This window comes from Panthera onca, chromosome F2 (assembly GCF_046562875.1).
Source record: "Panthera onca isolate mPanOnc1 chromosome F2, mPanOnc1 haplotype 2, whole genome shotgun sequence".
Lineage (NCBI taxonomy): Eukaryota > Metazoa > Chordata > Mammalia > Carnivora > Felidae > Panthera > Panthera onca.
Window position 1 is genome coordinate 3,577,546 of NC_138356.1, and position 25,407 is coordinate 3,602,952.

The 25,407-nt window shown below is 35.9% G+C and overlaps 1 protein-coding gene across 3 annotated transcripts in view; it reads left to right on the forward strand.

The window, feature by feature from the left end:
* The window catches only part of SNTG1 (syntrophin gamma 1), an 882,155-nt gene extending 866,002 nt beyond the window's left edge, over window positions 1–16,153 (forward strand). For all 3 annotated transcript variants that reach the window (XM_060610497.3, XM_060610498.3, XM_060610499.3), the window contains one exon: window positions 12,121–16,153. In XM_060610497.3, the coding sequence (XP_060466480.1) occupies window positions 12,121–12,279 (159 nt within the window). In that variant the 3' untranslated portion in view covers window positions 12,280–16,153. The remainder of the gene's footprint in view (window positions 1–12,120) is intronic.
* The last annotated feature ends 9,254 nt before the right edge of the window (window positions 16,154–25,407 follow it).

Sequence of the window (25,407 nt, forward strand, 5' to 3'; positions counted from 1 at the left end):
TGACATAAAAATCAGTGGCATAATCGTACACTAGCAGAAAACTATCTGAAGATAAATTTGGCAAACAATCTTATTCACAATCACAACAAAAAGTGTATATTACTTAAGAATTAAACAAAGAAATGCAGGATTTATACACTGAACTTTATAAAACACTGATGAAGGAAATTCTAAAAGACACAGATAAATGGAAAGACATCCCATGCTTATGAAATGGAATAATTAACATTGTTAAAATATTCATATTACCCAAAATGATCTGTAGATTCAATGGAATATCTACCAAAATCACAATCATGTTTTTTTTCAGAAATAGAAAAATCATAAATTCATATGGAATCACAAGACCCCAAGTAGCTAAAGCAACCTTAAGTGAGAATGAGAAAGCTGTAGGATCACATTTCCTAACTTCAAATTATATGACAAAGCTACAGTAACCAAAACAGTACAGTACTGCCATAAATATAAACATATAGACCAATGATTAGAATACAGATTCCAGAAATGAACCCACACATTTATAATCAACTGCTCATTGACAAAGGTTCCAAGAACACACAGTGAATGGTTCTTCAACAAGTGATGCTGGGAAAACTAGATAAGCACATGCAAAAGAATAAAACTGGATCAATATCTCATAGCATACATAAAAATTAACACAAAGGCTTAAATGTATGACCTGAAGCCATGCAACCATGTTTCCTAGAAGAAAACATAAGGAAAGAACTTCTTTACATCAGTCTTGGCAATAATTTGTTTGGATATGATGCCAAAAACATGGGCAACACAAGACAAAATAGACAAGTGGGACCACATCAAGCTAGAAAGCTTCTGTACAGGGAAGGAAATAATCAAGAAAATGAAAAGGCAATCTACAGAAAAGGAAAATTGTTTGCAGACTGTATAGCCAATAGTAATGTCTAAAATATATGAAGAACTCAAACAAATCAATACCAAAAATACAAATAACTCAATTAAAAAATGGGCAAATGTCCTAATAGACCCTTCTCAAAAGAAAAAATTTGTATGACTAACGCCTATATGAAAACATGCTCAACATCAGTAATCACCAGGGAAATGTAAATCAAAATCATAATGAGATATCAGTTCACACTTACGAAGATGGCTCTGACCAAAAAGATAAGCAATAATAGTGTTGGCAAGAATGTGAAGAAAAGCAAGACCTTGTGTACTGATGATGAGGATGTAAATTGGCTCAGCCACTATGGAAAACAGTATGGACATTTCTCAGAATATTAAATAGGCTTACTGTATTATCCAACAATCCCGATTCCAGGTATATTTGCAAATGAAATGAAATCACTATCTTGAAAACATATCTACACTGCCATGTTCATTGCTGCATTATTCATAATAGGCAAGCGATGGAACAAAACTTACTGTCCTTTGACAGATAAAGAATATATTATACACACACACACACAATGAAATACTGTTCAACCTCATAAAAAAGGATTTTGTGCCATTTGTGACATGGATGGAGCTGGAGGACATTACGCTAACTAAAATAATAGGCAAGACACAGAAAAAAATACCGCACAATCTAACTCACACATTGCATCTAAAACAGTCAAACCTTGAAGCAGAAAGTAGAAGGGTGCTTGCCGAGGCTTGGGGGAGGGGGAAATGAGATGATGTTGGTTAAGGGTGCAAAATTTCAGTCATGCAAAATGAATAGAACCTAATATATAGTGTGACTGACGATAGTTAACAACACTATATTGTGTATTTAAAATAAAATCTCTCTCCACCCCTGCAAACACAATGGTAAGTATGTAGATGTGATCATATGCTAATTAGCTTGATTTGGGTGCTCTTTTCACAATGTATGCAAATATCAAAGCATCAAATCATCCACCTAAAATGCATACAATTGTATATGTCAAAGATATCACAGTAAACTAGTACAAAGAAATTAAAAAAATAGGGGACCCAGAACTTAAAATACGGGTCAGAAAAGATGATTAAATATGGAAGCTGTACAGTGTTTCTTTTATTTTGAAAATGATTTAAGGAGTGATAAAATAGTTTAGACAGTAGACTCATATCTTGTAATATGTAATAATAAAGAGATAATTATTGATAAAACATGCTTTAATTTAATAACACATATGTACATTTCCAGTTACAAGGTGAATGCATATAACCAAAGGTTATTTAACAAGTAATATGGTTTGTTTGGGGGACATGACTGCTTGAGTTGCCATATGTATTACAAGATAAAAGTTCTAATTAACTTTTTGGTTGTGAAAAGTTCTCATAAGTACGGAAAAAAAGTCATGTGGATTTACCTGGGAGTTGGGGGAACTTTGTTTTTTTTTTTCTTTTTGTTTTTGTTATTGTTCTCTATGGCTGTATGAGCTCAATGTCATAATACAAAAGCCCATTATGCATTTTTCTCTGAAAGGAGAAACTCATAAATTCTCACTTCATTACTCAGAAAGCTTAATAAATTTGCCATCTGTTTTCCAAAGCCTCATTTAACTTCTCAGAACTTTCCTAGTAGAACAGGGAAATGGTTCCCAGTTGAAGTCATGAGCAATATTGTTTGTAGCTATTTGACAATTTACCAAAAAATCATTATTGCTATTGGGAACTTTAAAAAAAAGTGGCTTATATCTGATGTTAATGTAAACACTACTATATCAAGGATTACTAGCATTCTCATAGTTGTTCCTACTAAATTTTCCAGCCATATATTTTTTCTTCACTACTTCTAATATTTTGTTTTTATACTTATGTGTATGTGTTTTAAAATTATAATTTGATATAATATGGCCAGACAGTCCTCTGACTTCAAAACAGGTTGTCTTTGAAAAACATCAAAGAAGCTTTATTCATTGAAATTCGTAGCAATTCCCCTCCAAGGAAACACTTAAAATATTTCCTAAGCTAGTGTATATAGTATATTAATCCTAAATTACTAAATTTGAGATCTGGAAGCCAAGGTAGTGCTTTTATGCACAGTACAATAAGAGTAGGAAAAAAGCAATTGTGTTTCTATTTAGAGGAACAGTGCAGATATAGAAACATTTTTACATTGATTTGGTCATTGGAGGATTTTCCCAAAAACCATTTCCTGCCCGTATTCTCCACAGTCTCAGTGACTCTGTGCTGCCACAAGATACCTTTTCACAAATATATGGTTCAGTAAGACTCAAGTCAGAAATCAAGGATTGACTTCCCGTAATACCACCTTCTAGCTAATCTCCATAAATCTTCCTTTTCTCATTATAAATTGTGGATAGAAGTGTCTGCCTTAAAAGAGTGCTCTAAGGGACGACCTCTTCTGTGGTTGTGATGGTAAAGACTGAATCTATAACGCAATATATGGAACATTTTGTGTGCTCAGTAAGTGGCTGTCAAAGATCCTTATTAAAGAATCCGTGATGTGTTGGTTTGTCTTCTGGAGAATGACTGGCAATTTAGACAAATTCATATGTAGCATTGAGGTCTCATAGATGAGGAAGTTTAAAAATCACCAACCTGGGTAGGTATTTGGTATGAAGGATCTCCCTTTGCATTGGAAATGAAGGATAGCCTTCCCATGCTGCTTTGCACAATTTCTAACTTTTTTTCTGGCATCTGGAACCAAAGGTCCTATAAAATTCCAAGATCCTTTCACTGCAAATTTTCGAGAGCACCAGCTACTCAGGCTACGGAGAAAAGAATGAGGAGAGGGCAGGGACGCCTATTTAAGAGGGCAGATCCTGCATCCATCCACGTTGGTTGTGCTTCAGACTGTAAAAGAAACAGAAGCACCAGGAAATAAATCAGGGAGAAAACACTGAAGTCAGTTGTGTGTGTGTGTATATAGTTGACATACCCATTGCTTTATCTGAAAGGTTATTTAAAACTGTTGATTGAATTAGGAAAAGAAATATTAGTATAGGTTGGGAATTAAATGAGTTTTTATTTTTATTCACCAAACCTTGTAATAGAAGAGACCAAGATAAACAATAAGTCAATAGCCCACACCACATAAATTTTACAAATCAGTGTACCTTAAGGCATCTTACACAATCAAATGCCAAAGTGGACTGATCTTCCAGAATGGCAAAATAAGCTCTTCTAAAATGGCGCTTCTCTGGAAAAGCAGTGTTTAAAAAAAAAAAGTCAAAATTATCAGAATTAACTTTTTCAGACTTTGAAATTAAACACGTTTGCAATAACTGTAGATTTAGTACAGACATGCTCATGCTCTGTCTCTCTCTGTCTTTCAATAATAAATGAACATTAAAAACCTTGAAAAAATAAGTGACATAAGGAGGCGGTGCTTGTGCAATGTAGGGTGCATATTGGCAGGATAGGCTCATTGCAATTCACCTTTGCTTCCTCTGTTGGGTCATTTCTTCTGGTGGCAGATATTTTTCTTGCCTGTCTGTCTTCTTCCATTTAATTTTTTTTTAAGTTTACTTATTTATTTTGAGAGAGATAGAGTGCAAGAGGAAGAGGGACAGAGAGAGAGAGACAGAGAGAGAGAGTCCCAAGCAGGCTCTGTGCTGACAGTGCAGGGTTCCATCTCGGGTGAGATCGTGAACTGGTGAAATCATGAGTTGGAGGCTTAAGCGACTGAGCCACCCAGGAACCCTTGTCGTCTTCAATTTTGACTGATCGAATTTCTCCACCTCAGCCATATTGAGTTTGTCAGACACTGTTGCAGAGGAAGCAGAGGAAGGCGTACAGGAAGTGGAGTTAATAATAATTTTTATTTCACATAGTTTAAAAAGCATGTATGACAAACATGGACTAAAACTTTGTTATTCTTTTTTATGAAGTTATAAAGTCAGTAACATGGCTTTTTTTTTTTTTAGAAAATTGAGGTATAATTGACAGGGAACGTTTCAGATGTATAACATAATTATTTGATATTTGAATACGCTGTGAAATGATCACCACAAAGTCTGGGTAACATCCGTCACCATACATAGTTACAGTTTTTTGTCTTTGGATGTGAACTTCTAGGATTTACTCCGTTAGCAACTTTCAAATATGCAGCACCGTGTTATTAACTCTATAGTCGCATACTGTGTATACAACCCCACGACTTATTTTTTGTATACCTGGAAGCTTGTAACGTTTGATGCTTTTCGCCTATTTCACCCACCCCCTAATCCCTTCCTCTGACAACCACCAACATGGTCACTATAAGTTTATTTATTATTATTATTCCACATATATGTCAAATCATCTCTTTCTTTGTTGGACTTATTTAAGTTAGCATAGTGCCTTCAAGATCCACTGATGTTGTCACCAATGGCAGGAATTCATTCTTTTTCATGACTGGATAATATTCTTTTGTGTGTGTGTATGCGTGTGTGTGTGTATGTGTGTGTGTGTGACATTTCTTTATTTTCCATTAATGGATATTTAGGTTGTTTCCATATTTTGGCTTTGTAAATTATGCCGCAATGAATACGGAGGTGCATGTATCTTTTTGAATTAGTGGTTTTGCTTTCTTTGCTTATATACCCAAAGTGGAAATGCTGAATCATATGGAAGTTCTATTTTTTTAATGTTTATTTATTTTTGAGAGAGACAGAGACAGAACATGAGTGGGAGAGGGGCAGAGGGAGAGGGAGACACAGAATCAGAAGGGGGCTCCAGGCTCCGAGCTGTCAGCACAGAACCTTATTGGGGCTTGAACCCACAAACTGTGAGATCACGACCTGAGTTGAAGTCCGATGCTTAACTGACTGAGTCACCCAGGCACCCCTGGAAGTTCGTTTTTACTTTATGAGGACACTTCATAGTGTTTTCCATAGTGTCTGCACCAATTTACATTCCCATCAACAGGGTACAAGTGTTCCCTTTTCTCCACTTCCTCACCAACTCTTGTTATTTCTTGTCTTTCTGGTAATAGCCATTTAACAGGTGTGAGGTGATATCTCACTGTGGCTTTGATTTTCATTTCCCTGAGAATGAGTGATGCTGAGAGCACCTTTCCAAGTACCTGTTGGCCATCTGGATGTCTTCTTTGGGAAATATCTATTCAGATTTGTCCATTTTAAGAATCAGATTATCAGGGCGCTTAGGTGGCTCAGTAGGTTGTCTGACTTCAGCTCAGGTCATGATCTCACAGTTCGTACATCTGAGCCCCACGTCGGGCTCTGTGCTGACAGCTCAGAGCCTGGAGCCTGCTTCAGATTCTGTGTCTCTCTCTCTCTCTAACCCGTCCCCACTCATGTGTGTGCCCTCTCTCTCTCTCTCTCTCTTTTTCACTGTCAAAAATAAATAAACATTTAAAAAACTACAAATCAGATCATCATTTTGCTCTTGGGTTGTATGAATTATTTATATTTGGGGGATATTTATTGAGTCAGATTTTTACAAATATGACTTCACATTCAATAGTTTGCCTTTTTCTTTTGCTGTATAGAAGCTTTTTATTTTGATGTAGTCCCACTTATTTATTTTTGCTTTGTTGCTTTGTTTTTGGTGTTGGATCCCAAAAGAAAAAAATCATTGCCAAGACCAATGCCAAGGGGCTTACCATCTATGTTTTCTTTGAAAATTTTATGGTTTCAGTTATTACATTAAAGTCTTTGATCTATTTTGAGTCAATTTTTGTGTATAGTGTGAGATAGTGGGCCAGTTTTATTCTTTTATATGTGACTGTCCAGTTTTCCAACACCATTTATTGAAGAAATTGTCCTTTCCTCATTGTATATTCTTGGCTCTTTTGTTTTAAATGAGTTAGACAATATGCATGAGTTTAGTTTTGGAATCTCGATTCTATTCCATTGATGTGATGTATCTGTCTTTATGACAATGCCGTATCATCTTGATTCTATAGCTTCGTAATATAGTTTGAAATCAGAGTGTGATGCCGTCAGCTTTGCTCTTTCTCAAGGTTGCTGGGCTATTCAGAGTCTTCTGTGGTTCTATACAGATTTGGGGATTGTTCTATTTCTGTGAAAAATACTAGCAGAATTTTGATAAGGATTACATTGAATCTATAGATTGCTTTGGGTAGCATGGACATTTTAACAGTATTAATTCTTCTAATCCATAACCACAGAATATCTTGACATTTATTTGTGTCTTCAATTTCTTTCTATCACTGTCTTTTGGTGTCTAATGTACAACTCACTTACTTCACTGGTTACATTTATTCCTTGGTATTTCTTATTTTGATGCAATTATAAGTGAGTTTATTTTCTTAATTTCTCTTTCTGATAGTTTATTATTAGTGTATAGGAATGTGACAGATTCCTGTATATTGATTTTATACCTTGCTATTTTACTGAATTTGCGTATTAGTGCTAATGTTTTTTAGTAGTGTCTTTGGGATTTTCTTTTATAATATCCTGTTATCTGCAAATATATGTATCTGTAGATATTTAAGTCCATCTGGTCCAATATGGTGTTTAAGGATGATGTTTCCTTTTGATTTTCTGTCTGGATGATCTATATATAGATGTAAGTGAGGTATTAATCCCCCAACTTTATTCTATTACTATTTCACCCTGTAGATCTTTTAATATTTGCTTTATATAGGTGCTTCCTAATTTATTAAATGTTAGAAAAACATAATTGATTTCGCCTATCGATTCATTTCTCTGCTCATTTAAGAAAGAAAAATGGACTTCTCTAAAAGATTATTATCTATACTTACTTTATTATTTTTTTGCACTCAATCACTTATGAACTGATTGCTATGAGTCTTTTGCATCCATTTCTCCATATAAACTTCTTTGTCAAGGGTCAAAATGATCTCCATGTTGCTAAATCCAATAGTCAATTTCCAATTCTCATTTTCCAGACTTTGTGTTTTGTCTCTCTCTCTTCCCCGGCAATGACTGTTTTTTCTTTTCTTTTCTGTTTCTTCCCTACTTTCCTTAATTTTATACTGCAGGATTCCTCAGATTAGTCCCTAATCCTTCTCTCTACATACCCTCCAAGCCTTGCCCTTCTCACTCAGATCACTGCTTTATCCTTTATCTCATCTTTGCTCTGACACATCCTAATTTTTATACCCTACCTTGATTTTTCTACACTAATATATACATATATATAACATATATTATATATAACATATATAATTACATATATGTTACAATATAAATTATTGTATGTAACATATGTATGTAACATATAAAATATGTTACATACAAATACAATATAATAACATATATTATATATGTGTTATATATATTATGTATGTTATATATATGTTATATATGTTATACATATATATGTTATATATAATATACATGTTATATATAATATATGTGTTATATATGTTATATATATGTTGTATTTGTGTTATATATGTGTTATATATATGTTGTATATATGTTATATATATATGTTACATACTTACCCTTTTAATCCTATATGCTCTCAGATGTAACATGTCCGAAACCAAACTTGATCTTTCATGCAAACCCTGCTTTTTTTTCATAATTTCTCCATTTTACTAAATAACAACTCTCTCCTTTCAGTTGCTCAATCAAATATTTTGGAATCAACCTTGACTCAAGTTTACTTTCAAATCCTGCTCCTTTCCTTATTGAAAACTTTATAACTTCTTTCCTTTTTTTCAATCTTCTTCCCAAGAGCTTATTCTCAACAGTGTAGTCAGAATTATAATTTTAAGACTTAGTCAATTCTTGTCACTTCTCTGCTCAGAAATTTCCCTTGTTTTTTTTTCCGTGTCACTCAGAGTAAAACTCATGAAAAGTTCATATGGACTGCAAATTCTGACCTGTGTTATTTCTTTGACTTCATTTCCTAGATTTTTTTTTAGACATTCCAATGATTTACGCCTTAGTTCTGATTTTGCACACATGGCAATGGAGATTCTCTTATCTTGCAGCCCCTCCCTCACACACTCTTGCTGTCTTCTCTGCTTTCTTTTCTTTTTTTAAAAGTTTCTCTTTCCTTCTTATTTAGTCAGTTATTTTTTGAGGGAGAGAGAGGGCACAAGTGAGTGAGGGGCAGAGAGAGAGGAAGAGAGACAGAATCCCAAGAGGGCCATATAGGGAGGGAAAGAGAGGAAGAGAGATAGAGAGAGAAGCGGGACTCATGGCGGGGCTCGAGCTCACCAGATACAGAGCTTGGACCCACAACCCGTGAGATCATGACCTGAGCCAGACAGAGTATGATGCTTAACAGACTGAGCCACCCAGGCGTCCCTCTGTTTTATTTTCTTGACTTTACTTACAATTATTTCAGCAATATTATATTTAATTGATTTATAGTCTTGTATCTTGTGTCTTGCCACTAGAATTAAGTCCCTTCAGGACTTGGTTTGTCTGTTTTGCTCACTATTTTTTGTCTTTCCACCAAGAAAAAGACTAAATGCCTATAAAGCACTCAATAAATATTCACTGAATGAATGAATGAATGAACGATTAAAATTTGAAGACAACTTATCTTTAGTGAGATTTATGGCGTTCAGAAGAGCTTTATCGTAAATAATCATAATAAATCTGATGTAAAAATAATAAATAATTTGATGGATGTCATTGTGGTTGCTCAGCAGGTAGATGGACAGATGTGTAGGTCTAGGAGTCATATTAGAAATGAGTAAATATATATATATTTATATATTATATAAGTATATATGTACACATACATATATATCTGTATATACACATACATATATATCTGTATGTATACATACATATATATCTGTATATATATATGTATATATATAATATAATATATATATATATATCTGTATATATATGTATGTATACATGATAGTTAAAGCCCCAAGAACAGATATAGTTGCCAAAAGTGACCATGGAAACAGGAGAAAGATGAGTTGACATTGGAATCTAGAATCAAAATTGAGCGCATGTCTGCCTCCTGCTTTCTCTTCTTACCTATCACTTCCCGCCTACCACTCACGCTCCTGAAAAAAAGGTGTAAAAACTTCAAAGTGCCAATCTACATCAAATAATTGGCATATAATTTACAAGGTATGAATAATTGGAATGAGTAATCTTTCTAAAAATTTCTGTATGATTAGATATTTATTTTTGACAACCAAGACATAATCTCCAAGTCACTAAAGATGTGGTAGAATTATTTTTGAGAAAACATTGTTATATTTTCACCCACTTGCAATATTCAGATATTTTCACCTTTACCAAGAGTGAATTGCATGTTTTTTTCTGGTTTTATTTTTTGTAACAGTACATGGGCACATGCAGATTTTCCAAAACTTTACCACACCTTTCATATCTGGTGGACTTAATCTGGGTTGATATCAAACATATTCAAAGTCTCCGGGTGACATAAACTGGCGGCACAAAGAGCGAGGGGATGAACAGGCGACTTTGACACAGAGTTAAGGCAAGCAGAAAGCTGCTCGTGGGCAAATACACGTCATGTTGCCAATGAAGTGGGTTGTTAAAAAGAAAACTTCTGAAATAATTTATGTTGGGGTGACTGAAAGCATTTTTCGGTTAAAGCCTTTAAGGAAATGAGAATAACTAAATCAGATCTTTGCTGTTTTCCAGAATCAGCTAACATTTGCCATAGGAAGCTGTGAAATACAATACCAAAGTTTTGAAGGGAAGTACTGAGGCAGCATAGCTGTTTTATCTATATCGTACAGAACTATGAGTGAATTTGTGTTGCGCTCTTAGTGTGTTTCTGCTGCATGACCTGAGAAAATATTCCTAAGCTGAATTATTTTATTTCAATAGTTTCCTGGTGGATGGCAGATATTACACTCTGTCCCAACTGAATAGACACGTTGTGTTGTTTCTCATCGTCGCATATTATGAATTGCAAACACAATTAATGTGCATATCCGTTGTAATTCTGCATCCTTTATTACAAATGTGTAACGATAAAGCAACAACTTTGTCAGAAGTTTCGTGTGATGTATTACCCTCTAGCGAATCCTCTTTGTGATAATTTTGTCATACAGATTCCATTCAGCACACGTATGTGTCTCCTCTCTATCCTCTTGAAATTAAGACATTTCTATGGGACGATTGATGGTTTTCCATAAAAAATATTTGTGACGTCAGCTTTTAAAATCTATCCTGAATATCACCTCCTGATTTTACAGCCAGTCTGACACCATTCGTGTTTGAAAAACAAAAAAGAAAAAAACCAAAACGACTTGTTTCTTTTCTCTTTTTTTTTTTTTTTTTTTGCAACATGGGATACAAATTTCCTTAAAGATCTCAATGGGAAATGCTTTTAAAAACTTCAAACTATTATTGGGCCTTGGTTGAGTTTTGTTTTGTTTTTTTTAAACAGTCAGATACAACAAATTTAAATAATCAAATACAACAGTTAAAATTAGTTACATTTAAAATTAATGCATGTATTTTATTTTGGAATGGCACCATTTGGCTCCTGGTGCCGTAAATATTGATATACCTTTGCTTTCAGCATTTCGTATTCAGTGGCTTATGACAAATTGTAACTTATTCTACAGAATAATGAAGAATATTTTTTAAATATTTTAATCCAAATGTATCATTGGAAATGTGTATAAAGAGGTCAAAAATACTTTTTAAGCCACTCCCATGTTTCTCTTGTACTTTATCGAGAATAAGATTTTATTCTGGCCAAATATATCTCTATGCAGCATTTACCAATACTGAAGTGACTTTCATAGATAATAAGAATGCTTAGCATTTCTAGCCTCGGACTGCCATGTTTTGAAGTAAATCTTCAATACACATGAAGTTTACATATTGAATAAAAAGGCCTACAGTTTATATGCATTGGATATAATTAACTGGTTCCAATTGGTTTTATCAAGCTTCAAAAAATGACTATTATCTAGTTGTCTAGTTATTACCAAGTGTTTTTTTTTGTTTGTTTGTTTGTTTTTAATTTTTTTTTTTCAACATTTTTTTTTTTAATTTATTTTTGGGACAGAGAGAGACAGAGCATGAACAGGGGAGGGGCAGAGAGAGAGGGAGACACAGAATCGGAAACAGGCTCCAGGCTCCAAGCCATCAGCTCAGAGCCTGACGCGGGGCTCGAACTCACAGACCGCGAGATCGTGACCTGGCTGAAGTCGGACGCTTAACCGACTGCGCCACCCAGGCGCCCCTACCAAGTGTTTTCAAGACACTGATTTGTATTTGATCTGAAGCTTTTCTCGTTCCTTTGCAGGAGCTGGAATTTTCAAATCTGTTCGCTGTTCTCCACTGCATTCATTCGTTCTTTGCTGCCAAAGTAGCTTGTTTGGACCCTCTCTTTTTAGGCAATCAGGCTGCAGCTTCCGCTGCTCCCAGCTCTGCTACAACAAGCAAAGCCAAGTACACAACCTGACACACGGGGCTTCCTTTTGCCATGTACCATGACTGTACAAACAGAATAAACATCCTCATCATTTTAGACGCTGGAGAAACAATGGTGTCACCAGGTCGACAGTGAATTCGATTTGAAATTTCAGCAGAAAACAAGAAGGTCCTAAGGGATCTCAAAAGCATTTCTGTTTTGGAAGGCATTTGTGAATAATCTTAAAAGAACCTAACAGCTCATTCTCACTCAGTTTATTTGTACCAGTATTTCATCAAAAGTGAAGACAAAAAAATGAATGATTCAAAGTATGTACATAATATAAAAAAATTGTAAGCTACCTATAGATAAAAATACCACTTAAATGGTTATTTCTGTATTTTAGATTATTTTGTATGACAGATACCTGTCGGGCCAGATCATGAACTAATGCCCTATCATTGAATTATAAGTAATATAAAGGAAGCAGACCGTATGGAAGCAAGGAAACAAAGCATGCAAAATTTCATCAAGGAAGAAAGCACTTTAATTTGCTGATGCAGAGTTTTCTGTGTATTCTCATTCTGCAACATGACACGGGCACTCCAATTTTGTTTATCTTGTTGTCAAATATTCTTAAGAATTTCAAAAGAATAAATTCATTGATTCCATGATAGTCACAATGTAAAATGTATTATTTTTCCTTAAATCACTGAAACCAACGTTTTATCGCTGCTAGTGTCAACCAAATATGCCAAAAGATGTTCATTTAATTACGAATGAAGAAAACATTCATGAACCTCTTGTTCTTTCCTTCTTTTAAGGAGATTTTTACTTACATAATGGGATTTGGTATCGCATTAAAGTTTCATAAATTTTCAGTGACCCCAAAAACTTTTGTAGAGAAAGTCATAGCGACATATGTGGCATGTGAAACAATTCTTTGTAATCCTAATTCTAGTTATTTACGGACTAAAATGATCATAGGGTATAGTCTCGAAGTTTTACTTATGTTAGGGAAATGACATTTTCCCATTTTAGTAATATTTTATGAGAAAATAAGGTGAGATATGAAAATAAAATTTTAAATTTCTAACTTACCATGTCATAAAAATGATTATATAAGGCCAAACTAAGTGGGTTATTTTAGGTATCTTGTGTTAGTAAATGTAAAGGGGATGGAAATCGGAAAACATCAGAGGTATGTGCACATGACAGATCCCAGGAGTTACATGACCATTTGTTTAATGTCGAGAACCTTCTCCTTTACTACAGCTGTACGGGGATCTGTTTTTAAACAACCGTCTATTAAAAAAAGAAAGATTACTTGTATGTTAACATGCATGTCCCCAACTAAATCAAACACTGGATATTTCCTTGTGAAGATGATGAAATACCCAATAAGTTGGTTTGATTGTCTTTTTTTTTTCTTTTTCAATATTTTTTTAATGTTTATTTTTGAGAGGCACAGAGAGACAGAGCATGGGTGGGGGGAGGGCAGAGGGAGAGGAAGACACAGAATCCGAAGCAGGCTCCAGGCTCTGAGCTGTCAGCCCGGAGCCAGACGCGGGGCTTGAACCTGTGAACCACAAGATCATGACCTGAGCCGAAGTCGGTTGCCCAACTGACGGAGCCACCCAGGCACCTCTGATTTTCTTTTCTTAAATAGGACAAAAAATTTACGAAAGAAAGGATCAAAATTGTTTGCAAAAAGGACACATGATCATTATACTGACAAATGTATCAAACTATTTCCATAATCATCCTAAATTATTAATTCACTTTGTGTCTGGTTAATTCGTAAGCACATTGAGATTGAAAAGAAAAAAGCCAGAGTTCATAATTGTAACTGGCAAGAGTTAAGTTGCATCTAGGACGCCTTATTGAAAGAACTGTGGCAAATAGGACACCACGTGGTTTTTACATGGTTTCTTTTGACCGTGAAATGAATATATACTCAAAATGGGGAGAACACTGTGAAATTACTGCTCACTAGCTATTGACCGAACAGGACAGTCATTCTAAAGCCAGGAGCCCGCCAAAAGCAGGCTTCAGGAAGGCCTGGAGCCTGGGGAGGAAGAGCAGAGAGACGCCTGCCCCTTAGGGTGGGTAGCAGTACGAGCCGGTTCCTTGCAGAATCTCTGCTGTGAGTTAGACGCGTATCTCAGAGCGCCCCACATTGGGGCAGCGTGGATGTGTCCACAGGGAGATCATCCGGTCTGTGGGGAGGAGGAAGTGGGCTCAGCCACCAGGACAAAAAAAAAAAGGAAGTCGTTTTAAACCCTTACATAAGTGCAATGTAATCATTTTTAAAAGCAATGTCAGGTTTATAAAAGCTCCGTTTTAAATGTACAAAAGACAATTTAATGAAATATCCTTTTTGTTGTATAATAAAAAATCTTCTAGCCTGTGCTTAGGTGTATGAAGGAAACGGTGCACAATGAGATATGTATGGGTATATATCTCCTTGTACAACACACACACACACACACACACACATATGTGTATATGTATATAATAAAATGCTACCCACAAATTATATTAGATGAATATATTTCAAATATATATATTTAATATACTTTAAATTTACACTGTAAATTGTAGCTTGAATTAAAATTTATGATAATACGATATTGTGTTTATTTTTGATACCATTGATTAAAAAAGAAAAAAACAAACCTAACAGGCCTAAATTGCTGCTTAACATTAGTGGAGAACCTACCTATTAGAAAAATATTACTCTGATGTTCATCAGTTACCAAATAGTATTTAACACTTTCCTTTACAGTGGAATGATTAGCCACTGTGGTTTGTTATAACTGGAACTATTTGAATGAGAAAGATTAAAAAATGAACAAAATACTCAGATAAATCTCTATTTCTCATGTAATGTAGGTTTAGGTGCATGAGATTTACTCATCAAATCCTCGTTTGTACTAGAGCACATTTTAATAGCAGAATGCTTCATTATGTGTTAACCCCTCCAGTGCCTTGGGATATGTGTGTATGTGTGTGTGTGTGTGTGTGTGTGTATACATATTATACATGTATGTATACATATGTATGTGTATGTATGTATGTATGTATATATGTATGCATACATATATATGCACATTAAAGGGTTCATTATACTGTACATAGTGCAAGCTCAAAGGAATATTATATTATAGGTACTTAGGCCAGAGAAGGGAGTTCAAATATCATTTGAAATATTTGCTAACTACTATAATAATGTATTTTGCCTGATAAAGAATAACAATTCATTTAAGCTGAAATATATTAAAGCAGGGGCATTTTAATTTGTTATACCGCAGCAAATATTTATTTCAAATATACTTTAAGATAGAATGTGTAATGTGTACCCCAACATTTACCATCTAACACTATTTTAAAGGGAGAATAAGCAGCTAATCATTCTTGCCCATTTTTCAGGCAGGTACCAGCTTAGGGTCTTAAAGTCTGTGCTCACAAAACTGTCATTAGGCAAGAAGAAAAGTAATTACTTGAAAATAAATGTCAAGTTCATATTAACCATAAAAGCAGAGAAATTTTCCTTTGGGTGCATTGGTTTATAGATCGACGTTTCCCTCATTTACAATGACAAAGCTTATTCATAAACTTTGTTTACATGGAATGCTGGGTTTGAGAGAAGCTTGATTTATTATTGTGGAAAAGTAATAATCCTAACAATGATTTAGAATTACTGCTAGAAATCAGCAGGTGGAGAAGCTTTAAAAGCACAAGGATGATCTTGTGCTTAACTTTTTAAGGTAAGTGTACACGTTCTGATATTAATAACAAACATTTTGCTACTCTTAATAATGCTGTACTCATGAGCTCTTAAGGAATTGCTTTATTCATACCTCTAAAACTCTTGTTTATGATTTATTCTTATTCCTTAATACTTCAAAGTCATAATTCACTTATTTGCACATTTGAAGTTGCTTTTGAAGATAAAATGTTATAAATGTTATATATTTTATACATATCAAAAATGCAATGACAATACCAGAAATATGAAATGTAAATATATTTATTTCATTTTTAATTGTTTCGGTGGATGTTTGTAAAATGTAAATTAATATCTGTGACAAATGACTTGTCACTTCGTTCTTTAAGTTCATTAATGTACTACTAACAAAACTGTACCTTTTCTAATGAAGCATACTGGAAAATAAAAACAAATACTTTTTACTACATTTGCATTTTCACTTCTTGGGTTTGATCTGTAAGTTTCATGTGTGTTTAGAGCATGATTCTGGGGACTTAACTGAAATGGACTGGGACAAATATGAGCTAACAGCCTGGGGCACAGACCTCTTGGGGCATGATCTGTTCTGGTTCATCAATATTTACCAAGATTGCATGTCTGACCTCCAAAGGCTCTAAAGGTTGAAGAAAGATGCTATCTGCCAAATTACTTAAACAGCCACAATTACAACTTTTGAAAACATGAGAACTTTGATATTTACACGGTGGTCCATTGAGAGCAGAGTCTACACTGAGAGCACTGGCCTGACAGGGCGTCATCGTCTGGCCATTTGTAACCGGAGCAGCTCATCTCATATGTCATACGAGACCACAATGGTCTTTCGGGTAAGTATAGTGTGGTAAGAGACTGATTACAGGAATCACTTTGAGACAATTCTGATATCTAATGTTTATTTATTTTTGAGAGAGACAGAGACAGAATGCAAGTGGGTTGGGGCAGAGAGAGAGGGAGGCACAGAATCCGAAGCAAGCTCCAGGCTCTGAGCTGTCAGCACAGAGCCCAACGCGGGGCTCGAACTGACAGCTGTGAGATCGTGACCTGAGCCGAAGTCCGACGCTCAACCGACTGAGCCACCCAGGTGCCCCAAGACAATTCTGATATCTATATTATTCTAGCTGTTAAATGAACATCTCTCTCATTTTTCATACTCTCTTTTTCTGTTTTGGGGAAAAAAACTGATGGAAAAATAGTACATGCCCATCATAAGTAGTTTAAGCAATTAAGAAGAATATTAAAAAGTAGGGATTATATTAAACCTTGGCAGCACAAAAATAAACATAATTCACTTTAGATAAATGTTGTTATATATACCCATGTTTATATACAGCCAAAAAGAAGTATAATTACTTGATATACTGATGCACAAGTACGTGAATTTAAATGCTTCTATAAATATATTCCTTCAAAAAGCACAATATAAAATAAACCGGTAACTGTGTTTTGGGGGAATGTATGAACAATAACAGCAAAACGTGGATTTTTAAAAGTTGACTACCTATTAGGAAAAAGTAGAATTATGGTATATTTTAAAAGGATCAGGACTTCAAGAATATTCTCTTCTTTAATTTTTTAAGATTCATTCAAGTTTAAATACAAAAATACCAACTTTCCTGAATAGAGTTCTGTACATTTTGATAAATGGATATAATTGTGCACCACCACCAAGATAAAAATATAGCACAGTTCAATCGCACCAATAAATGCCACTTTGTAGACAACCCCTTGTAACCCTAACCCTTGTAAACTATTGATTTGTTTTCTGTCCCCAGAGCTTTCCTTTTTCAAGACTGAAATGTACCGTATTTCATCTTTTGATATTATTCCCACTCTTTTGGGAGATCACTTCTCCACAGAAAGTATTTTTGGGTATGTTCTCTGTCAAAAGGATACCAGTCTTGATCCCTTTTGTTGTGTCCACAAAGGTTCTACCGGCTTTGCCCTTCGTCCACTGTATCCCTTCTGTCTTCTGTCACAGGCACCTCTATCCAGGCTAGGAGTCTTCTAGGCACGAAATAGGTACTACCTCTTACATGAACAAGTATGGAGTGAAGGAAATAAACATATCTGTGTAATGTCAATTCCAGTTAAGGAAAATACAACAGTCATTTTTTTTTAACTTAAGAGGTTTCATGAGTTTACTTTTATGTGAACACAGGTTTTTAACTTATTTGAATAAATACCAAGCAGGGTAATTGCCAGATCATAGGGTAAGAATATGTTTAATTTTGTCAGAAATTATCCAAACTTCTTCCAGTTGTGCGTTCCCACCAGTAATGAATGTGAATGCCTTTTCTCTACATCCTCACCAACAGTTGCTATTGTGAGTGTTTGAGATTTTGGCCATTCTAACAGGTATGTTTTGGTATCCTTATTTCACCATAAGCAGAATAAGATTCTTTGTTCCTAGTGCCCAATAGCTTCTGTTCTCCCCAACTCTTTCAACCTGAGATTCCTCATCATCTTTGTATGTGTTGGTGAGAGCTGCTGTCACAAAGTACCACAAATTGAGCGGCTTAAACAACACAAGTCTATTAGCTCTGGTCTGGAAGCTAGAAATCCAAGATCGAGGTACCAGTAGGACGATACACCCTGTGAAGGCACTAAGGAAAGATCTGTTCCAGGATTCTTTCCAAGTGCCCAGGGTTCCTTGACAACGTAATTGCAATCTTCACATGGTATTCTCTGTGTGTGTGTGTGTGTGTGTGCGCGCGTGCGTGTCCTTTGTTATGGTCAAATTGGATTAGGGGGTCTGCCATACTCCACTATGACCTCATCTTAACTCCCTACGTCTGCAGTGGCCCTCTTCCCAAGTAAAGTCACATTCTGATGTCTGGGGGTGAGGATTTCAACCTATCAATCTTGAGGAGAATGCATTTCAACACATAGCAGTCCTTTAGATGGCAACTTAAATGTCCCTTACAACGAGAAGCTTTTTTCCTTCTCTTCCTCAGAAAAACTGAATTCTTTCCGCCATGTACTTATAACACTTGGCCATGTGAATTGCTACGGTTTAATTTACCGTCTTCCCTACTAAGCTTGAATTTCTAATTTCTGGGAAGGCAGAGACTACGTCCATGTTGCTTACCTTTGTTACCACCTCACACCATGTCTGGAACACAGACGTGCTTCACGAAAGGTGTTCCTGTTGAGTGATTTTAATAACCAAAAGTGAGGTTTTGTTCAGAATTGAAGTGGATGCCATTACAAAAGTGACATTATTCTATTTCAGTCATTATCCTAACATAATTGCTTATGTTTCTAAGAAAATAATTGGAGAGTTTGCTCTTACACGGAACTGCTAATCATATAAATAATAGCAGGCAAGATAAGAAAACAAGAGTTGATATTCCTCTGCACTTTTTCTGTTTGATTTTTTAGAACTGATATTTCTTATATTGCATTGTCATTTTATTAAAAACATCTTGGGGGGTGCCTGGGTGGCTCACTGGGTTAAGTGTCCGACTTCGGCTCAGGTCACGATCTTGTGGTTCATGGGTTCAAGCCCCACCTCAGGCTGTGTGCTGACAGCTCAGCCTAGAGCCTGCTTCAGATTCTGTTTCTCCCTCTCTCTCTGTCCCTCCCCACTTGCACTCTGTCTGTCTCTCTCTCAAAAATAAATAATCATTGGGGCACCTGGGTGGCTCAGTGGGTTAAGCGGCCGACTTCGGCTCAGGTCACGATCTCGCGGTCAGTGAGTTCGAGCCCCGTGTCAGGCTCTGTGCTGACAGCTCAGAGCCCGGAGCCTGTTTCAGATTCTGTGTCTCCCTCTCTCTCTGACCCTCCCCCGTTCATGCTCTGTCTCTCTCTGTCTCAAAAATAAATAAACGTTAAAAAAAATTAAAAAAAAAATAATCATTAAAATTTTTTAAAAAATATATCTTGTAGTTATATATATGTGTATATATATACACATTTTAGTAATCTATAAATAGTAATATATAATAGTGATCTATAGCTAGTCGTGTATAAATACATCTTAAAACTTGTCAAGTTTTATACTGAGTAGTACAGTATATTGTTCTCTATGGAACAATTAAATAATTTTTAGAGAATTTTTCTAAAAGCAAGGATAAAAGAAAAAATTCAAAATTAAGGCATTGTAAAGTGAACAATGAAAAACATATATAGATCTAGAATTGTACAGAGAAACTCAATTTACTAATTCAGTGAAATACACTCGGGAAGATAAAAATCATCAAAATGCATCCAGGGAGAATAAGGGTCTTTGCTACCTAGCAGTAACCAGTTAGGTTTCTTAAGAATATTCAGGATGAGAGAAACTACTTTAACTCTTCTTTTCTTGAGTTAGTGATTTCGTTCAATAAATAAGATAAGTGGGGCGCCTGGGTGGCGCAGTCGGTTAAGCGTCCGACTTCAGCCAGGTCACGATCTCGCGGTCCGTGAGTTCGAGCCCCGCGTCAGGCTCTGTGCTGACAGCTCGGAGCCTGGAGCCTGTTTCCGATTCTGTGTCTCCCTCTCTCTCTGCCCCTCCCCCGTTCATGCTCTGTCTCTCTCTGTCCCAAAAATAAATAAAAAAAAAAAGTTGAAAAAAAAAAATTAAAAAAAAATAAATAAGATAAGTGAAACCAAAGAATCAAAGTCAAATAACCATGAATATGTTATGTTGACATTTCCAAATGACTTTGAATGTGCAGTAATGGGATTTGCAGATCTGCTTTATGACAGTTCCCACAAAATGATTATGTGGAACAAAATTATGTCATTTCTAAAAAATGATTGTGTTGCCATGGTCACCTCTGTCAGAAACACTCTATCTAATCTCTTCTATACACAGTACCTTCAGCTTCATGATCCAGTTAGGTTTAAAACTCTAGAGCACGGTAATTATGTATAACTTACTCTATTCTTTTTTATAGAAAAGGTTGCAAATGATGATCACCTACTGTTTTAAAATAATTTTTTGATGTGAAATTTATATCACATAGAATTATTTTAAAGTAAACAATTCAGGGGCATTTAGTATATTCACAGTATTGTGCTATCAACCGCCTCTGTCTAGTTTCAAAACGTTTCCATCATTCCAGAGTAATATCATTATCCATTAGGCAATTTCTTCCCATTCTCCCTTCCCCCAGACCCTCATCACCATCTGTATGCATTTTGTCTTCATGGATTTAATGTATTCTGGATATTTCATATAAATGGAATGATACAATATGTGACCTTTTTGTCTTACTTTTTTCACTCAGCAGAATGTGCTTGGAGTTCATCTATGTTGTTGTGGGAAACAGTTCATTCCTTTATATGGTTGAATACCCAGCTACTCTGTTAACATAGGAAAGGAAGGTCATAATTCTGCTCATTTGAGTTCCAAGTCCCAGTCAGAAAAGTCAATAGTGCTGGGGTCAGAGGAAATGAAGAAAAATCTAAGTCTATTATTAGATTCAGAATGGCCTCCATGAAATATTTAAATAAACACAATTTGTCTCTCAAAGTGGGCCATCTTTTCTCCTGCACCTCACTGCATGTTTTCCGCATAATGCAAATAATTTATGTAGTGCTCTAATGTTCCTCCTCAAACCTTCCTGGCTTAGTGTTGCCTAACATGCTCCAAAATTATGATATTCCTATCCGTATTTTATCAAAATTCATATTCCCTAAATTCCATTAAGCTAAGAGAAATATTGGGGAGTAAAATTAGAATGAATTCAAATTGATGGATATTAATGACAATAGATAACACTTTTATAGCATTTACTATGTTTTCAGTATGCTTCTGAGTTGTTTACATATATTAACTCATTCAACCTTCTTCATGGCAACCTTTAAGGTAGGTTTCAATATTATCCCTATTCTATGGGTAAGAGCATAGAGTTTAAACAGATTTCCCTAAATCCTCTAGCAAATTAGAAAAGCAGGATAAAATGAGTAGAACATTGCTAGAGTTCATATATATATATGTGTGTGTGTATATATACACACATATAGAGAAAGAGATTTCATATATATATATACATACACACACACACACACACACACACACACACACTTGCAAAGTACTTAAATAGAATTTCAGTCCCAGTAATTACCTAAAAGTTGGGGGCATTAGAAAAGTGGGTAAGTTTTTTACTTGTTTTTATTTGCAATCAGACATGGGAGCAAAGATCCACAATGTTGTCAATGATTGCATGTTTGGCCTTGTGGATTGCTCTGAGGTGTTGTTCTACTTCACAATATGCTTTGATAGGGATGCCTGAGGTCTCAAATTCATGAGATTACAACCAGTGTATTCACAGTGGAATCTCTAGCAATGAAAGTAGGCACTCCCTTCAGGAGTAGATGCTCTTTACACGCAGAGAATATATTGCACAGAATCTGTGTAATATAGTGGTAGGTGCTGTGACAGCAAGATCGCCACTGACATAGACCTTACCTCTATGGTTGACCTGTGCCAACACCAGGTTCTTTGTACCAAGGCCACGTGGTTCCAACTTCTCTAGACTTCTTTTAAATGACTATTACTATTGCCCTATACTTCTTCTTGCTCACCATCTTTGAACCTGGGGTGACCTCTACCTGGAAACTTATTCATTAATTTACAGGCATCACTTCTATTCACTCCAGGTGTCATTTTTAATGTCACTTTTTTCAATGAAGCTTTCCTCGATACCCCTGCTTTCCACCACCATCACTGAGACCTGTGAGATACATTTCATTATCTTTTTTTGGTATATAAGGAAACTGAGAAAACCTGCCTATTCATTTTCGCAAGATTAGGCAAAGGGTAATTAAAATAGATTGAACGCAAGTTTGGTGGCTACATAAAACATGGAGAGAAAAATGCACACTGGCTGGGAAACTTAGGACTCATGAAAGGGAATGACCGTGAAATCTTTGCGTTTTCTTATTGACTCATGTGTCTCAGACTGGCTAGTGGAGAAAGCAGCAACTCCGGACACCCATAAACACAAATTAGTAAAGGTTCCGAGGAAAACACGTTCACTTTAGCCACATGGCATGGTAAGGGACAAACTAGCAAGATAGAAAACATTTGGACGGCAGATGTGAAGACAGAATGTGAGAAATGACAAAAACTGAAAAAGAAAGAGAAAACAGACTGAAAACAAATGAGCAGGGCATCAGAGATCTGTGGGCTTAAAGCAAAAAATTTAACATTTTTGTCATGGGAATCCCAGAAGGAAAGGAAAACAATGGTGGAGTTAAATCATATTTGAGGAACTAATGGCTGAAAACGGTCTCAATTTGCAAAATATGTATATGTATAGATTCAAGTACCTGACTGAACCCCAAACAGGATAAATTCAAAGAAGTAAATTACAAAATAAATCACAGTCAAACTATATCAAAGTGAAAACATTTATTTTGTCAAACTATAGGCAAAGCAAATGAAAGTAATAAGAGAGAAAGGACTCTTTGCCAGTAGGAGGAAAAAACCCAGCTAAGAGGATAGTAAATTTCACTTCTGAAACCACAGTGGCCAGAAAGAAGTAAGACAATACTTTCCAAGTATTGAAAGAAATGGTTTATCAACCCACAATACTATATACAATAAAACTACCCTTCAATAATAAGGGGGAAAGATTGGGAAGTGGAGTATAGCCTGGAGTGGTCACTTCCCTTCTTGCCCAGGCAAGGGTGCTGGGGCATAGCCCCACCCTCTGTGGCTCTTGGCCCCGCTGACCGGAAAGGCTGATAAAAAAAACACCTGAAAGCTGTACTGTCCAGTGGTGCTCAAAGAGAAAGACAGGCAGAACCCATTGCTTTTAGGGCAAAGCCAGTGGCCTTGTTTTGTAAGGGAACTCTATATGCAGACTGAATTAAGACAACAAAGAGTGTTGCCATTTTTAGAGCTGCTCCTCCTGCGGCAGTCAAGCAAAGACTCTAATTCATAGCTATGTTCACCATTCAATACAGCCTTCAGCTTGTTGGACCAGGGAACTCAGCCAGAGCAAATGGCAAAATGCAAAGCTCATTCAACAGTCGGGGGTACAGTAGCACTTGAACACAGAGCAAAGCTTCTTTGTGGCCATGGCTTCCCTCATCTGCAAACCAAAACCAGTGGCCTCACTCAACCAGGAAATTTAGCGTACACTCTTGCCAAATTTGAATCCCCAGTGAGTCATACAGGCCTTGTATCCTGTCTTGGGGCCCTCCCAGGGCAGGGAAGCTAATTCATACCACACCTACAAATGAAAATAGTGCCCAGTCCTAACTATCTAGTAAGCCTAACCAGAGAATCCAGGTAATTGCAGAGCCCACCATGAAGGGAACCAAGCCAGTAGTCTTATTTAACTGTTCTAAGGCAGTGGAACAATCCCTCACCTTTCCTAGCCTCACATTTTGAACCTATGACGTCAGGAAGAGGAATCTGATTAACTCTAATGTTCAGATGCCAATGTAAGGAATCAAGGATTATGAGAAATCAGGTAAATATGACACCACCAAAGTATACTAATATAGCTGGAATAATTGATCAGAAAAAATGGGAGGGGCGCCTGGGTGGCTCAGTCGGTTAAGCATCTGACTTCAGCTCAGGTCATGATCTCGCAGTTTGTGAGTTCGAGCCCCGCGTCAGGCTCTGTGCTGATGACCCTGGAGCCAGCTTCAGATTCTATGTCTCCCTCTCTCTCTGTCCCTCCCCTACTTGTGCTCTCTCTCTCTCTCTTTCTCTCTCTCTCTCAAAAATAAGTAAACATTAAAAAAAACTTAAAAAAAAGAAAAATGGGAAAAAAGAAATAGAGATCAATGAACTGTCAGACAAGTAATTTAGAATAAATCTCTCAAAGTACTGTAATGAAATATAAGAACACAGGCGACTAAAATGAAAATTTAAAAAAAAGAAAACATTGCATGAACAAAACAAGAAGATATACAAAGCAATTGGAACCATTAAAATGAACGAGCGGAGATCTTAGAGGTAAAAAATACAATAACTGAAGTGAAGAATTCAATTCTTCAAAAGTAGAATTGATCATGCCAAAGCAAAAATCAGAGACATGGATGATAGGACATTAGAAATCATCCAGTCAGAGGAGCAAAAAGAAAAACAAAGCGAAACAGTGAATAAAGCCTAAGAGTGAATAAAGAAAGCCTATGAGACACAATAAAAAGAAACAATACTTGCATTATGGGAATTCCAGAACCAGAAGACAAAAAGACAGGAACAGAAAGTATATATAAAGCAGTAATGGCTGACCACTTCCCAAGCCTGGGGAGAGAGATAGATATTCAGATCCACAAGGCCAAAAGGACCCCCAAAAGGTTGAAGTTGACTAGGGCTACACTAAGACACATTGTAAGTAAATTGTCAAAAGTCAAAGACAAAGAAAAAAATTTGAAGCAGCAAGAGAGAAGAAAGAAGTTACATACAAGAGAACCCCCATAAGACTGTGAACAAATTTCTCAACAAAAATTTGTCAGGCCTA